The sequence below is a fragment of the Adiantum capillus-veneris genome, chromosome 18, assembly GCF_014529385.1.
Source record: "Adiantum capillus-veneris isolate H3 chromosome 18, ASM1452938v2, whole genome shotgun sequence".
Classification (NCBI taxonomy): domain Eukaryota; kingdom Viridiplantae; phylum Streptophyta; class Polypodiopsida; order Polypodiales; family Pteridaceae; genus Adiantum; species Adiantum capillus-veneris.
In genome coordinates this window covers 118,259,333-118,276,861 of record NC_140948.1, presented here as the reverse complement: position 1 = coordinate 118,276,861, position 17,529 = coordinate 118,259,333, and the positions used below count along the sequence as shown (strand labels likewise).

The window sequence follows — 17,529 nt, the reverse complement described above, 5'->3', positions numbered from 1 at the left end:
AGCCCTCTGAAGTACTATCACAGAAGACGACCTTTGACACCTTGTAGAAATCCTTCAACCTCATCACCTATACCTCCACATATCACATCACCCATTCCTTCATCAGGTTCCCCATCTTTGCGATCACCTTCTCCGGAAAAGCTCTCTCCTATTCTTCTACAACAAGCTACTGTGCAACAGATTCAGCAAGGAATCATGGAGGCACTAGCTAGTGTTTTGGCCAAGGTGAACATCAAGTTCCCTACATTCAAAGGGCTGTCTTCAGAAGATGCTGACGACCATACAAGAAGATTTGTATCTCTCTGTAGGGGACGTGGGCTGAACAGAGAAGATGCTTACTTGGTACTATTTCCATCCACCCTGGATGGCCTAGCAGATAAATGGTACAGCCAATTTGCAGAGAACCATTTTGCAACTTGGGCAGCCTTAAGACAGCAGTTCTGTGCAGCTTTCAGGCCAGGTGACTACCAGGAGAAGGTGTTGGATGAGTTGGCCAACATGGTGCTCAAACCTGAGGAGACTTTTGCGGAGCTTATGACGAAAACTAAGTCGCTGGTGGCCAAGCTTCCCCAACAACCCGGTGAATTCATGGTTAAAAAGTGGGTGGAGAAGGCGCTTCCCAAAACTTCTCAGCAAAAACTCCGAGAGAGTCTCCGACCCGACGCCACTCTCGACGAGTTCATCGCAGCTGCTACTAGAATAGAGGGAGCTAGGAAGCTCTTCAACAACTCTCTTCAAATAGATACTTCCTCTGTGTTCTCGGAAGGTAGTCCTACTGATCCTTTAACTTCTTTACGTAGGGAACTGGAAGCCCTAAAGCTACAACGAGCTCTTCAAGAGGAGAGGTCCTTCTCTCTTAGACAAGAGAAGCTTACACATAATGAGGCATTGGAACAGATTAAGCGCGAGTTAGAAGAGCTCAAGTGTCAGCAAGAGACTAAGGCTATGGTTTGGTGTAGCTCATGCCGCTCTCGAGGGCACCCACCACAGGAATGCCCCCTTCGGTTTTACTGCCACTTCTGTGAAAAAGCTAGACATGAGGATAAGGATTGTTACTACCTCAAGGGATTGCGTCAAATACAACAAAATCTTGGTCCTTCTCTCCAACAAGGGTTAGCACCTGCATCCAACATGGTCTCACCCTACAGCCATCAAAACTAGTTGCCTCCTCTGCTGACAACACCCCCTATGCAGCAAGGTATGCACAACAACTTTGCACCCCACAGTTTTTACCATGCCAGTACTCCCTCAGTTCCCCAAAGTTTCTACACCTCAGCCTCAAATTCCATGCAGCAACCACCTCGTCCCCCGTTTCGTCCTTCCAATCGGCCCATACTCTGCTACAGATGCGGAGAATATGGGTATTATCAGAGCAAGTGTCCTTTACCCGAGGGGTCCACTCCTTGTCGTCATTGCCTTGATTCGAAGGATCACTACAGTAAAGATTGTCCCAAGCAAAGGGCATCCACGTCTTCAGGCTCGACTCAGATCCAGCCCGAATTCACCTTTCCGAAGATAAATTTGATTACTGTGAACACCGTGCCTCAACCTTCACCTGCTACTCATGTGGTTAAGCCTCTGCAAGTGGAGGAGCCTGCTGGTGTCCTTACTCTGGCACAAAGAGCAGCTCTTGGTCTCAGTCTACCCACAGGTCCACCTCGCCAGTCTCCACTTCCTCACTCTGGTCTACCTGACCCAAAGGACAAGTCCTTCCCAATTGCTCAGAGCAAACCAACTTCCTTGTTATCTGACATTGATGGAGCCTTCTTAGAAGCAGTGGCTGACTTGGAACAGATTAAGGTCACAAAAGGAGCCCAGTTCGAAGGCGCCAAGCCCCCAGCAGAAGCCATCTTGAAAAATACTTTTCAGCAGGTGTCACTATACGACATGCTAAGGCTTGATGCAACACTTAGAAGTGACACCTTGTTAGTCATTCAGTCTCTGTACCCGGGGGCTGGGCCTAGTGGCGGGCACCTCCCTGTACAGCCCTCAGAGTGCTATTTGATTTCCTATCCATCTGCTCCCCTCACCGATTATAAAAGTCCTCGCCTCACTGTATCTATTCTTGGGCACCAGCTATCCGGCGTCATCGTTGATGGAGGATCTGGAATCAATTTGATGCCCGAATTCACTATGATGGCCTTAGGTCTAAAGCCTACCCGACCTGCTCCTTTCACTGTTACATTGGCTGATCAGAGAACAGTCTACCCAGTGGGCATAGTCGACAAGGTGCCTCTGAAGGTACAAGATTTCACTTTTAACTTGGATTTTGTGGTAGTTAATCTTCCCCTGGTAGAGGGAGGTTATCCCTTGCTGATTGGTAGGCCATGGCTGCGACATACGAAAGCACTTCACGACTGGGGAACCGACGCCATGTGGATACATACTCCTGGCTCTCCAATGCAACAAATTCGTCTCGAAGGAGGTATGGATCCGGTCGTTCAGCATAGCTCTTTGTCAGTAGAGTCCAACCCTGACTTGGACCAGCCGATCCCCTCCCGATGGGTCCGATGAAGACTTACTGCAGTGGTTAGAGGCCACCTCTTCGATGCAATGCTATGTAGTCTCTCTTCAACCTTTGCCAACAGATTCACCCTATCCCCCTGATCCTACATCTGAAGCTACACCTGAGACCAAGAATCCCAGTCAGCCAAGTGAGCCAGAACCAAGTGGACCAGTCTCTGGTGCCCATCCTTCAGAGGGTCCCTTGATGGAAACCTTCGGCCTGGGTGAGCCTATAACCCACCATAGAAGGGGAAAAAAGTCTCCCTTGCAAGAATTGGCCAACACCCCAACACCCTCCTTAGCCTCTACTCCATCTGACTCTCCACCCATGCCGGAGCACTTTGAGGTATCTGAGGATTTACCATTTGCAGAGCTTCCATCAGGTTGGTTGCAGGAAGAGTATGCTGATTTCAACATTGATCAGACGCCAGCTCATAATGTCCAAAGGCTAACAGAGGCGGCACAATCTTCTCCACCTGACGCAGCCTCAACCACTGCACCGCCTGACCCCGTCAGAGAGGTCAACCTAGGAGGCCCTGACAGCCATCAGCCCATCTTATTAGCCACTTGGTTATGGGATCACCCCGCTCTACTCGACCTGGTAATCTCCTTCGTGCGCTCTTTCAAAGATGTGTTTGCCTGGTCCTACCACGATTTAGAAGGAATCCCAGCAGAGCTAGGAGTCCACACAATTCCTCTGGTTGAGGGGGTTAAGCAGGTCAGAGGACGTGCTTACAAACTGAATCCCAAGTATGCAGAAGCAGTCAAAATCGAGTTGGAAAAGATGCAAGAAGCAGGTATTATTGTACCAGTAGAGCACTCAGAATGGTTGTCTCCTATGGTTATTGCCCCAAAGAAGCAGTCCAACAAAATTCGAGTTTGTGTCGACTATCGGGCTCTGAATAAGGTCACAATCCCGGATGGATTTCCGACACCTTTTACTGAGAGAGTCCTCGAAGATGTCGCTGGCCATGTACTGTATAGTTTTATGGACGGGTTCAGCGGCTACAATCAGTTAGGAATACATCCTGACGACCAAATCAAAACAGCTTTTGTGACTCCCTGGGGTATTTTCATCTACACTAGGATGCCTTTTGGGCTTAAAAATGCACCGCCTTCTTTCAATCGCATAGTATATCTCATCTTTTGTCCTCTGCTTACTGATCACCTTCGCATATTCATGGATGACTTTTCCACCTTCTCGGGTGCTCAATGTTCGACCCCAGTAGAAAATCTAAAGGAGCATCTTGCTCAGCTCTCTGCAGTCTTCCTCAGGTGCAGAGAGGCACGTTTGAAGCTCAATCCGAACAAATGTCATTTTTTGGTCACAGAGGGCACATTGTTGGGCCATGTGGTGTCTGCTCAAGGTTTGGCACCGGACCCAGAGAAGATAGTGGCCATCTTGAAGTTACCTCCTCCCATAAATCCCAAAGGTGTTCAGAGCTTTGTGGGCCACACCGGCTATCATCGCAGGTTTATACGTATGTATGCATAGGTGGCTCAACCATTGACCCGGCTCACCAGTGCTGCTGTTCCCTTCCGGTGGTCAACACCTGAGGCCGAAGCATTTGCATACCTCAAAAAACGTCTCACTGAAGCGCCTATTCTAGTTGCCCCGGATTGGGCCCTACCTTTTCATGTGCATACAGATGCCAGTCTGCTGGCTGTGGGTGCTGTGCTGACTCAGCCTAGCAAAGAGTTCAACTTGGATCGCCCTGTACATTATGCAAGTCGCCTGCTCACCAAAGCAGAGCGAAACTATAGCACCACAGAGAGGGAAGGATTGGCTATAGTGTATGCTCTACACAAATTTCGTCACTATTTGCTAGGGGTCCACTTCACAGTTATCACTGATCACCATGCCTTGCGCTATCTGCTTAATAAGCCACATGTTGCAGGTCGAGTATGGCGATGGCTCCTCCTATTCCAGGAGTTTGATTTTGAAGTGGTACTCCGTCCTGGTAAGCATCATGTAATGGCTGACCACCTCTCTCGCATTTACACAGGCGAAGAAGCTACCGGGATTGCGGATGACTTTCCAGATAGCAGTCTTTTTAAAATAGATACAACACCGGAATGGTACGGCGAGGTCCTACATTTTCTATCTACTGGGCTGTACCCAGAGAGGGCATCCCCACTGCAAAAGAGGAGATTGCTGTTGAAGTCCAGGCCTTTCACTCTGATCGGGGGCCAGCTCTACAAAGCGGGACCAGATGGTGTTCTGAAGCGTTGTGTCTCGCCTCATGAGGTGGAGCATATTCTGGAGGATGCCCACAATGGTCCCACTGGTGGCCATTATCCTGGTCACATCACTGCTCAGAAGATACTACAGAGTGGTCTGTGGTGGCCCTACATTTTTAAGGATGCAATAGCATATTCTAAGGTTTGTGATGTGTGCCAGAGATGTGGGCCGAAGCCGAGTAAGCAATCCAACCGTCCTTTGCAGGTCTCGATGGCATGGCTACCTTTTGAGAGATGGGGTTTGGACTTTGTGGGACCAATATATCCCCCGGCTCAACCAGGTAATCGCAAATATCTGCTAGTGGCTACAGACTATGCAACAAAGTGGGCAGAGGTACTAGCGACAGTAGATTGCACCAGCAATACAGTGGCCAAATTTTTATATGAAAATATTTTATGCAGATTTGGATGTCCCTTAGAGATCACCAGTGATAGAGGCAGTCATTTTGTCAATGACATGATCTCAAATTTGCTGGCCAATTACAAGATTTTTCATCGCAAGTCGTGCTCTTATTACCCTAGAGCCAATGGACAGGCCGAGAGCACCAACAAGGTTCTGATCGCTCTACTGAGGAAAGCATGTCATCTCCATCCAGCATCGTGGGCTCAGGCTGTGCACGGCACTCTTTGGGCATACCGCACATCTTTCAAAGCAACAACGAATCAAACGCCTTTTCAACTCGCTTTCGGTTTGGAAGCCATAGCTCCATTTGAGTTCAACTCCGGTTCCCCTAGGGTGGGCAGTCTGCGTGCAAGTGGGGGCATGGAATCTGCCTCTATCTCCCATCTCACCTTATTGGATGAAAGCCGCCTTTTAGCTTCTCGTGCTCTGCAAGCGGAACAACTTCGTCGCAAAGCGTGGCATGATCGCCACCTCAGAAAGCCAAAAATAACGCAAGGCACATTGGTGCTACTCTATCAGGCAAAATATTTGAAAAAAGCAAAGAAGCTGGTTCCAGCTTGGCAAGGGCCCTTTAGAGTACAGGAGGTTTTGCCACAGGGGGCTGTCCAGTTAGTCACTTTGGAAGGCGTCCCTTTGCCACTGGTAAATGGCTCCAGAATCAAGTGCTATTACTCCTCTGAGTAAAGGGTATGCAACTTTCCGCCATCTGTAGGTTCTATGGCCCATCTCTCTCCTCCCCTCGAGCTTTCCACCAGAATAGATGTTCTGTTACTGTCTCAGTTTTTGCTATGTTTGTAAGTTTCCACCTTTCCTCTAAGATATCTTTTCTCCACTAAGTCCTCCTGGTAATTGGGTATTATCGGAACTTCAACAGTTCAGTTCAGTCGCTCCTCTAATTGTTTCTATCCTAAGTGTTATTTGCAGTTAAGTATTAAGGTCCTTCCAAACTGCTGCTATCAGTCAAGCTTCTAGTCAGAGTGTTTTTTGTTCAGTTTGAAAAAAAGTGGAATCTACTTGGGCATTCTGCTTAGACGACGATTGAGGTTGTCTATATAAAGAATATGGCAGAGTTTTGGCAAAGAACTTTTGATTCCAATACCAGCAAAAAACCTTTGGTGCAAATAAACTTTCAGCTTTGCTGCAGAAAGAAAGAAAGGGGGAAAGTACTCTTTGGTGCTCCAAAGCTGGCTACTAATGATCATTGCAAACCTTAATACCCTTCTTTATCTGAGTCCTCTCTTCGTGTCTGCTCAAAATTATCCTATCTTTGTATCTGCTAGCACTTTGCTACTGTTGTGCTAACTCTCATTAGGCCTTAATAAACCCTCTCCCAGCTTCCCCTCTCGCTCCTACCCTATACCCTCGCCCCCTACCCTCCCCTCTCGCCCCTATCCTCTCCCACACCCCCTCTCGCCCCTATCCTAAAACTCGCCCCCTACCCTCTCCTACACCCCTATCGTCCCTATCCCCCTCTCTCGCCCCTACCCTCACCTCTCGCCCCTATCCTCTCCCACACCCCCTCTCGCCCCTATCCTAAAACTCGCCCCCTACCCTCTCCCACACCCCTCTCGTCCCTATCCTCACCCTCTCGCCCCCTACCCTCTCCCGCACCCCCTCTCGCCCCTATCCTCCCCTCTCACCCCTACCCTCTCTCAGCGCCCTCTCGCCCTAACCGCCCACTTTCGCCTGGTTCGAATTTACCCTGCCTTAACTTACTCGCCCAGCCTAACGATTTAGCAGAAGAAATCTAACTCGTCTGCATCCTACTACTTTTCCATTGGCTACTCAGTGGCTTTGTTTGTCATCCTCTGTTTGTCATCAGACCTCACATGGCAGGGGTAGCAAGAAAAAGGTAGAGATGAAGAGGAGAAAAGCTAGGGTGGAACAATCAGAGAGCGAAGCAGATGAAGTATCTGCAAGCGGCAGCAGCCATGACATAGATGACTTTACCTCCAGTGACCCAAGTGATGAAAGCTACAAAGCAGACTCAGCAGCATTTGAGGATTCAGATGTAGATTCAGAGTCAGGTGCTTCCAGTGATCCAGAGGAACAATCAAAGGTGGCTCAGAAAAAAGAAAAGCCGCAAATTATCACTCATGAAATCAAGAGGCCTGCTTCTTCAAAAAATCGCACAGCATTTTCATTACATTTTCATATGCAACAACCTCAACCATCTCTCAGTGAGGTGCTTTCGACTGCTCAGCTACGGACTCTGGGTCTCACAGAATTGGCTGATGCAAATCTACCTGATACTATTCCAGCAGAACTGATACATCAACTGCTGAAAAACTTTCCAAAGGTCCGGGGCCACAAGCTAACAGCTACAAGGCTTGGCCATGCCATGGGTATGACCAACTTTCCAGCTGTGAAGTCTACTACTCGCACTTTCTCTTTGTTGTCCAAGGATGCGACAATTCAAGCATGTAAAGAGCTATTGAGCTCGGATCACCCAAATTATGAGCGAAACAGACGGCTTCTCGCAATCTTCAGGTATTACTTTCTGGCTCGGGATGCCAAAGAAGACAAGGTACAAACAGATATTCTCACTACATTCTCCCACTGCGACGGGCTATACTGTTTAATCCACACTATCCCATGTGGATTCCACCAAATTCTCTTCAGCTCTCTGCAGTCTAGGGCTAAAAGATTTCGGGCCCAAGTGCAGTCTGTGCAGTTAACTTTTAGATGTTTTGCGGCGCCTCTCTTGGCATGGATCATAAACATACCTATCAACATAAATGAAGTGGATGAGGAACAGGGAACCTCGAAAGGGAAAAGGAAACCCGTGAGCATGCAAGTAGACCCCACAGTCACCAAGAAAAAGAAGATCAAGGCGAAAGTGATGAAGGATACAGTGAAGTCTCTACTCTCCTTGCCAGTTTCTGAGAGACAGCAGACTAGGGTACATCTTCAGCGTCATACGTCCACTGCTACACCTAGTTTTGCTGTGCCGACACCAGTGTCTACTGCCGCTCCTCAAGAGAAGATGGTCACTTCACCCATACAGGATCCTCTTCCTTCTTCTCCCATCTTCACTCATACACCGGTCAACATATCACTCGCTGCACCTACAACAACAATCTCTGAAGCACCTTCTACACCGAGTGTCCCTACTTCTAGCTCGCCGGTTGTGCCACCATCTGCACCTACTTTTAGCTCGCCCGCAATGCCTCATGTGCGCCCTCCAGCATCACATCCATCTGAGGGATCTTCAGGTAGGACCGACTCCACTTCTCTGTTTCAGCTTTCAGAGAAGTTGCTTCAGGACTCCAGAGCTGCTATTGCCACCATCGAGCTAGGCGTGGAGCAGCTAGCTGCAACCCACCAGCATCACTCCGCCACATACGCAGCTATGGAGGGATCCCTGCGAGTTGCCGAGAGTGCCATCGCAGATCGAGATGCAACGATTTTTGCACTACAACAGGCATTGAAGATAAAGTCGAGAATCATTGATGACCTCAAAGCACAGGTGCAAGGATTTCAAGAAATGCTTATGTATGATAACAGGCCTACCCAGGCTACTGTGGGATATGGATGGACTAGGCCAGGGATACAGGTCCAGAGTCCAGCCACCTTTGCAGCGCCAGCAGGTCCCTCTCAGCCCTCTCAGCAGTTCATGGGACACTACCCAGCAGGGCCCTCTCAGCCCTCTCAGCAGTTCATGGGACACTACCCAGCAGGTCCCTCTCAGCCCTCTCAGCAGTTCATGGGACACTACCCACAGCCCCAGGTCCAGTACTTCACTCAGCAAGAGTCTCAGATCCAGATGCCACACATGCAGAGCCAGAGTGTTCCTTGCTGTGACGGTGTTACTGGTGCACACCGCCATGGTTGCGTTACTAGGCGTCCGGAGTTCACTTCAGGGCAGGTACTCCCATCCGCTGTGCAGCAGATGGCTGGTACAACCACAGGAAATCAAGGTATGCAAAGCACAGGACAGCAACCGCATGGTTACACTATTGATCTGATGGCTCCTCCCGATCCGGAAGCTTCTGGAGCAGCAGTGAGGACGACCCTTTCCCTTGGGTGACAGGACTGTGCTCTTACCTCATCTTTCATGGTACATATAGTTACTTTTGCAGTTTCATTCAGTTTTGGCTCACCGAGACGGTGACCACTCTTGTGGCGGGCAACTTGTAGCCTGCTACAGTGTCACTTCACAGGACAGGCAGTTGGACAGTTAGCTACAGTTGGTCTGGTTCACACTGGACGGACCCTTTGGCTGGGAGTGACACGTGGCAGGGTACCTACGGTGGTCTAGTGGACGTCTTGGCCAGGTCACCACCACCACTCAGTTTGGAGATAGACTTAGCTGGCTGGACATTTATGGGCCGTTGGTGGCTCCTATGGTTGTACATATCAGTAGTCGTTTTGGGATAGTTCCAGCCTATCTTGCACGTAGTGGTCTAGAGAGTCTTACACAGAGCACTGCTTCACCATCCCTGCACATCTGAGCCTCGACACCCCATTTGTACCTGTGAGTCCTGGGCTGGAGCGGAGTGTGCTGCCACGCCAGAGTCTGTACATGGTTCTTGGAGCTAGTCGAGTCCACATGTTCTGGTCCACTGTTGTGTCTCTGTTGTTATCCATTGTTTCTGTGTTGTTATCCGTTGTTTCTGTGTTTCATTCTGTTTGAGAGAGTTTTCATTTGTTTGAGTGGGATTGTCACGCTCATTGCACTGAGGGGTACCCACACTGTAGAGAGCACGACGCATTATCCGCGCTACAAACGGGGCTATAGTGGAGGCCACATAAATGATGTGCTCACTCTGTTATCCAGTATGGTCAGCTGATCGTCTGTGCTGCATGCGGCGTATGGCCCTCTCCACCATCTCTGCTATAAAGAAGGAGCATGTGGGGCGTGGCTCGTGTAGAGAGAGAGAGAGAGAGAGAGAGAGAGAGAGAGAGAGAGAGAGAGAGAGAGAGAGAGAGAGAGAGAGAGAGAGAGAGAGAGAGAGAGAGAAATGAAATGAAATGTTATATTAACGTCCTCAAAAGGCCATAGTGACCTATGAGACCAGAAAGTTACAAGGTGGTGGATCTGATACAAAGTCAGAGTAACAAAATAACAACAGTACAAAACAAAGATATATACTATGGGATCCTAGACTGGTCGATGTGAACTAAGCAAAAATGGGCGGCTTGCTGGGATAGTTGAATCACAGGAGATCTAGCATCAGTCGTTGGCGGATCTCATCAGTCTCTATGATCTCGTGGCTCATTAGAGCCAAGGCATTAGTACCACGGGCCATTATCCGAGCAGAGCTAGCGCCCCCCCCACTAGTGGTGGAGGCGCTCACCAAATCAGTCTCCTTCATAAACCGCACATGGGAACTTCCTAGAGACAGATATGCTCGCATAGCACTTGAGTCCTCTCGACAATTAGCCATGCAAGGAGATACAACATGCTGGTATGGGGAGATGGCATCATGGTTTCAGGCGCATGGGTTCAGCATAGACAGGCTGCCACCATTCCAGTACTCATTGGATGCACCATCTCTCACTCTTACACAGTCAGAGATCACCAAGCTCATCCGCCAAGACCTGAGAGAGAGAGAGAGAGCGAGAGAGCGAGGGGTGGGCAGAAAGGCCGAGGGTAGATCATAGACTCAAACTACCATCACCATCAAGAGCATTGTCTTCCTACGTTGTATAGGAGAGAGCAATGGGCTGCAAACCCTAGCTCTTGTGTGAAATCTGTTTCCGGCGACCTGCTCTGCCCTTGAGAATGCCAAAATGACCTATGAGACCAAAAGGTTACATGTAGTGAATCTAATACCAGGTCTAGGTACAAAAAGTACAAAGAACTGAAAAGAAAATAGTGGGTAGGGGTGGGGTGAAAGCTGAGAGAGAGAAATGACGTCTTCAAAAGGCCGAAATGACCTATGAGACCAAAACATTACATCCATGTGTGACTCTAGTACAATGTCTGGGGAAGATAGAAGGCAGATAAATGTGGGTACCTCGAGTGGGTAGGTATGTAAACTTACCCTGCATCCTCCTTTTCATCATCATCATCATCTCAAAACATATGGGGGTACAATCACATGAGGGCTAATGAGGTGCACAATGGAGAAAGTATACAATGGTGATCACCACAATAACTCTCTCATGGGTCTTTGCAGTGTGAGAGGCAGCAATTTTTTCCCAAACAATTAACTATGTCCATGTATCATTTTGCGTAGGTACATTTATCAAAGTGGGAGATTGAAGATCCATATCCACATGACTTCTTTTCTGTCAAAGTGGACCCAGCATGCTCTTTTCTACGCAATCCATTCATAGGGAAAACCAATAAAAAATTTCAGCTTTCGACAATCTTCAATAGCTCTAATGCTGTCACAAAAATGAACACAATAGATGTTTTCATCAATCAAGATGGTAATTGTATCATGGATAAGTGGTTGGTGGTCCTGAGCTTTGGATGTGGCCAGACGAAGACTCTTGCTATTGACAGGTACTGCCAAAGTTAATGCAAGGTAGATGTAGTTATGTTAATGAATAATTTATTGGCAGGTACTGCTTTGCACGGTATAAAGTTAATGCAAGGTAAGTGTAGTTAAGTTAATGAAATGCTTTGTTTCACTATCAACGTGGTGGTTACTTGGACTGATAAAAGGAAATGCTCAGATTGTCATATCTCAATAGAAATTGCTAGGCACAATTGGTATCGATGTGAGCTAGATGTTAGCACAACTCTGTTTGAGATCTGCTTGACGCAACATATTGAGACAATGAGTGCCAACTTTTTATGCTATAATGAAGAACACAACCTTGATATCCTGCAATGAACTAAGGGCAAGCGCAAGAGACTGGCTAACAGTATGCTCAGCTGTAGACAAAGAATTGTGACTCGGATATAAAGTATGCTCAGCTGTAGACAAAGAATTGTGGTACTGCTTTGCACGGTATAAAGTTAATGCAAGGTAAGTGTAGTTAAGTTAATGAAATGCTTTGTTTCACTATCAACGTGGTGGTTACTTGGACTGATAAAAGGAAATGCTCAGATTGTCATATCTCAATAGAAATTGCTAGGCACAATTGGTATCGATGTGAGCTAGATGTTAGCACAACTCTGTTTGAGATCTGCTTGACGCAACATATTGAGACAATGAGTGCCAACTTTTTATGCTATAATGAAGAACACAACCTTGATATCCTGCAATGAACTAAGGGCAAGCGCAAGAGACTGGCTAACAGTATGCTCAGCTGTAGACAAAGAATTGTGACTCGGATACCAAGGGGTTGGTCATGTGTGCTGAGTGTAGAGTGATTGACCAGATTCTAGAACCAAGGGCAAGCGCAAGAGACTGGCTAACAGTATGCTCAGTTGTAGACCAAGAATTGTGGCTCGGATTCCAAGGGGTTGGTCAAGTGTTCTGAGTGTAGAGTGATTGACCAGATTCTAGAACGAAGTACAAGAAACTGGCTGGTTCAGACCAAGAAATGTGACTTGGATAGAAAGGGGGTGTCAAGGTTAGATAGTGCAGGACAAGTGTGCTGAGTGTGGATTGAGTGCGTCCGTACTTGGAACACTAGCCCAGATCCATCGGTCCACAAGTCCAGCAAGTAGAGACTAGGGACTAGAGACTAGAGACCAGCCTGCTGCCACATTTACTCCAAGTCGGCCATCAATAAACTGAATACTAGCACTGTGGCTGGGCTACAGTTTTCCCTCTTCAAATATACTCACCATCCTAGTGTGTGCCAATCACTCCAACAACTGAACTAGACATGCAACTAATTGTAACAACTAACCGGAAGTTTGCAAGAACGTGAAACTTTGGTGGCATGGTGGGCAAAGCTTATGTCTGTGGGTGAGCATAAATTTGGCTGTGAACGTGAAGAAAAGAAACTGAGCATGAGGCACTATAGCAGCTGGGCAGTTGTCTAACAGACTGGCGCACCGTCGAAAGGGGTGAAACTGCTAGTCTTGAAAATCCTCAGTGTGTAAACAGAAATCTTTATTCTCCCCGTTGAGCAGAGTGGTGAGAAATAAACATGGCCATGCGGGGTGATGAGGGGTGCTTGGATGGTGAGGCACTGTAGGAGGTGGGGCCTGAAATAGTGGTCCGTAGGCTGGCAGACTATCGAAAGCAGGTGAAATTGTAAGTCTCAAGAATCCTTAACATATTGATGCAATTTTTCATTCTCTTAGTTAAGCGAGAGGATATAGTTATGCAGGTCGTAGAAAATAGCACCACAATTGGAAATTGCCTTGTTCCATAAACCTGGAGGTGATTTGAGTGCATTCAATATGCGACCACAAGCTCATCTTGTGCGCTATGAATAGTAGGCTCAATAGCTGGCTTTGCTTGACACATAATTTAGAGGTCTCAATTGTGAGATAGAGCAGAGCCGATAGCTACGGAGAGGTGCTGACATGGCAGCCCTGCAAAATATGGTGTAGAATCTGGGACCTAAAGCCTGCTGACATTTCGTCCATATGCTGATGACTTGAAAAGCTCTCACGTGGAAAATCTCTACACATGCTTTATTTCTGCAGATATCCCCCATGCATAATGGGCCACATTTGCTTTTTGGGCCTATGATGTAAATAGGAGATGATTTAAGAGCCTTTGATCACTGTTGTAAAGAGCAAATGTCTTCGTTGTTTTTTTTGGGGCCAGCTTCTAAAATATAGGCTAGGTTAGAATATGTAACTGAGCTCACATAGATGTAATTGCGACAATTGATTGATACAACAAGTACTGCAAGGGCACCTGTCGAGGTCCAATATCTTTGAGAGGGGAACTCTGCCCCTCTGTGTCTCTTGATTCAAGTGTTATTTCTAGTTCAGTTTTATGTTGTTGCAATATTCTTGGTGCACATGGATGAGAGGCAAAGGGGTGGGCAAAGAATTAAACAGTTGCGCACATTTTTGCATGCCTATCAAGTGTGCATGGTTTTTTGACACCTTAACATTTATTGAGTCATTCTTGTTAAGTCTTTCTTCACTTCTCACATCTTGGTGCAAAGTTCAATTGATCATCATGGTGCTCTATTCAGCATGCTGGGAAGGTGCTTGAGCTTTTGTCTCTATGTTTGCAGGAGATTTCTGTCATACAATCTGAGTCCTGTTGCTGGTGTAGCTGCACTTGTATCACGGAATGGTTCTCTGCCTTCACATTTGATTAAAAGTACAATCCTATGTCCACTACCATTACTAGTGGATTGCAGGCTTCCAGTAGCAATTTTGGGTTGCTTCATTGTGTCACATGATGGATGTAGGCGTGTGTTTCCAAACTTTTCAGCAAATGAGATTTCTGTTCAGTCTCACCAAGCAAGCCTAGCTATACACTCAATGTGGAATCAGGAATTAATGGCTTGTGTTCGTGAAGCATACATACAGCTTCTAAGTGAATCAATGTTCGTGAAACAAGAGATCTCTTCTAAAAGTGTGTCGCATGGCAACTCACAGGTTCCTACAGCAACCTGGAAGATGCTGAGCAGACAATCATATCTGCTGTGGCCTATGTCCCAGAAGATAAAATTAACCTCTGCCGAATTGACAGAAGAGTCGAGCACTGATGATTTTGAAAGAGATTGGCTTGTAAAACTGCTGGTAAGACCAGTGATTGTACGACTCGCAGATCTTCCCGTATGGAAACTGCATGGGGGGTTTCTTGCAAGGGCCACAGAGGGCATGTTTCTTTCAAATCCTGGAACAGGTAAGCTTCATCCACCAGATGCTGTCTGTGAATTCTTAAAAGAACACTACAAGGTTTTTGAAGTACCTTGTGAGCTAACAGAAGAGCTACAAGATGCCCAGGTTAACATCAAAGTTATAACACCTAAGATGGTCCGATATCTTATGTGTACACTACTGGCCGTGCCTAAATTCTCCAATGTTGACAGATATATTGACCTCCTTGAGTACAGCTGTGCAGATTTTTCTGTTATCTCTATAGAAAATGAGGCCAGACCTGACAGCTCCAACATTGTTGCCTTACGACATGAGGATTTTGAATTTGATAGTTCCAATGTCCATCTTTCTCCTGTAGAAGAACTGGCACTGTTGCGAAATAGAAGCTCTACAGAAATTCAAGCTACAGGAAGGGAATCTTCAGATATTGTAACTAACATTCGGCGTGCCATTTCACAATTTGGAAAGGTTGTGGAAGAATTAAGTACAGAGGCAAGCCAAAAAATCTCACTACAAAAGCAAACAGCTGCAGTACCTGGGAGCACGTCGGTAGCAAGCTATTTTGACAGGTGGATAAGTGAGCTCAAGGGCTTGCCGTGCCCAACGGCTGCTGCTAACCTTCTTCGCTTAGGAAGAACTGAAGCTTGGGTTGGAAGTTTTAAGCAACAGAAGCTTTTGATCCCCCTAGCTCCAAAATTCATTCATTCAAGATGTCTTGACAGGCCGCTCCTTTCAAAAATATTCAGAAATAGTTCTGTGCAACAAGCTTTAAAGATAAAGCCTTTTACAACCAAGCTTTTATTTGATAATATGACATATTTACTGCCTAGACAATGGAATAGGGGGGTATCTCAATGGGCAGAGTGGGATTATCATGTTGATCAGAGGCTTAACAGTCCCACCAAAGAATGGCTATGCTTGTTTTGGGAGCATGTTGGCACTTCAACAGAGGAGCTTTTATTATTTCAACATTGGCCTTTAGTTCCAGCTGTACTTGGCTCTACAGTGCTTGTCAAGGTACAATATCGTCATTTGATCTTTATGCCACCACAATTGAACTCTTCGATGGAAAGTAATGGGCCTTTTGAAGATTCTAGTCAAGAGAATTCAGAAAGTCTACACTTGAGTGCGTTTACAAAAGCTTATACAGAAGTCCACGAAAATCATCCTTGGTTGTTTCCATTTCTGCAACACTGCAAGGTGCCCATCTTTGATCAGAACTTCCTAGACAATGAGGTGGTCAAGGTCTGTTTGCCATCAGAAGTTCAGACCTTGGGTCAAGCTATCAGGTTAAAGCTGGTGACTGCTAAGGACAGTGGTAATCTAGTTGTTGCTGAGCTGAACATGGCGGCACCAGACTGCGATGCATTGTTCTCACTTTTTGCAAATGAATTTCATTCTGCACCCTATACAGCTCAAAATTGCACAACTGCTGAACTTGAATTGTTAAGATCCCTACCCATACATAAAACTACCATAGGAACATATACATCTATTGATCTCTCTGTTCATTGCATTGTCACACCAACAGCATTTTTCAAACCACAGAGTGATTTATGCTTGCAGCATTTTCCTCCTGAACTGGGTGGGGCTTACTATAAAGCTCTTGGTATCCAAGAACTGTCCAATAGTGAGACACTCGTGAAATTTTGCTTTCCATTATTTGGTGTCCTCAGTTTTGAAGATCGAGAGCGGGCATTATCATATCTGTACATGCATTGGGAGGATTTGCAACAAAATGAGGTTTTAGTGGACGCTCTGAGGAACACAAGGTTTATGTCAAATGGGGATGAGAATAATGATGTGCTATTCCAACCACAAGAACTGCTAGATCCAACTGTTTCACTGTTCAGGGAAGTTTTCAGGGGAAAGAAAACCAGGTTTCCACATGCAAGGTTCCTAACCAATAAATGGCTTGATATACTTCGTAAAGCAGGTTTACACAGCACATTAGATGCAGAGGCCTTACTAGGTTGTGCAAGAGAAGTTGAAGATTTGGGACGATTGGGTTCCTTCGCAGTTGTGGAATCTCAAGACTTCAAAGAACTTTCCACATTAGCTTTCCAGACTGCTGGCCATGTTGTTGAGGCCATCTTGGCAAACTTTGCAGCCCTTTATGGAAGCAGTTTTTTGGAACCATTAAGTGAAATAGCCTTTGTTCCCACAGAAATAGGGCTTCCTTTCACAAATGGAAGTGGTGGAAGAAGAGTACTTGCTTCTTACAGGCAACTAGTTCTACTGAAGGATTGGCCCTTGGCTTGGACATGTGCTCCTATACTGACCAATACAAGCTTGATACCTCCTGAATTCTCCTGGCATTCATTACGTTTGAAAAGCCCCCCTCATCTTCACACGGTTCTCGAGCATATTCAGGTGATATTAGCACATACAATGGTATGAAATTTAATGAATGATTTTGTTAGTTCAAGTGCTGATAGAACTTCATTCATAGAATTTGGGAGCGTGTGATGGAGAGGATATCTTGGCAAGGTGGCCTTCTGCAGATGATATGATCACTGTGGAGGATGCTTTTCTTGAGATACTTAAGTATCTAGAAAAGCATTGGGAAAGCCTTTCTGTTCAAGGTGAAGTTGATTTAAATGCTTTTCTATAATTAGACCTTTGGAACTCGTACACAGGCACAGCGATTGCACAGTTGTTTTAGGGATGTGATGTATATTGGTAGAATCAATTGGTGAAGACACATGTGAGCTTGAGTGCCAATTCTATCTAG

At 46.5% G+C, this 17,529-nt stretch overlaps 1 protein-coding gene across 4 annotated transcripts in view; it reads left to right on the top strand.

Annotated features, from left to right (window-relative positions):
• LOC147436281 (Zinc finger, C3HC4 type (RING finger) family protein) overlaps nucleotides 1-17,529 on the top strand; it is a 219,056-nt gene that overhangs the window by 102,363 nt on the left and 99,164 nt on the right. For all 4 annotated transcript variants that reach the window (XM_086489205.1, XM_086489206.1, XM_086489208.1 and 1 more), the window contains 3 exons: nucleotides 11,335-11,606; nucleotides 14,201-17,168; nucleotides 17,248-17,380. In XM_086489205.1, coding sequence (XP_086345331.1) covers nucleotides 11,335-11,606; nucleotides 14,201-17,168; nucleotides 17,248-17,380 — 3,373 coding nt within the window. The remainder of the gene's footprint in view (nucleotides 1-11,334; nucleotides 11,607-14,200; nucleotides 17,169-17,247; nucleotides 17,381-17,529) is intronic.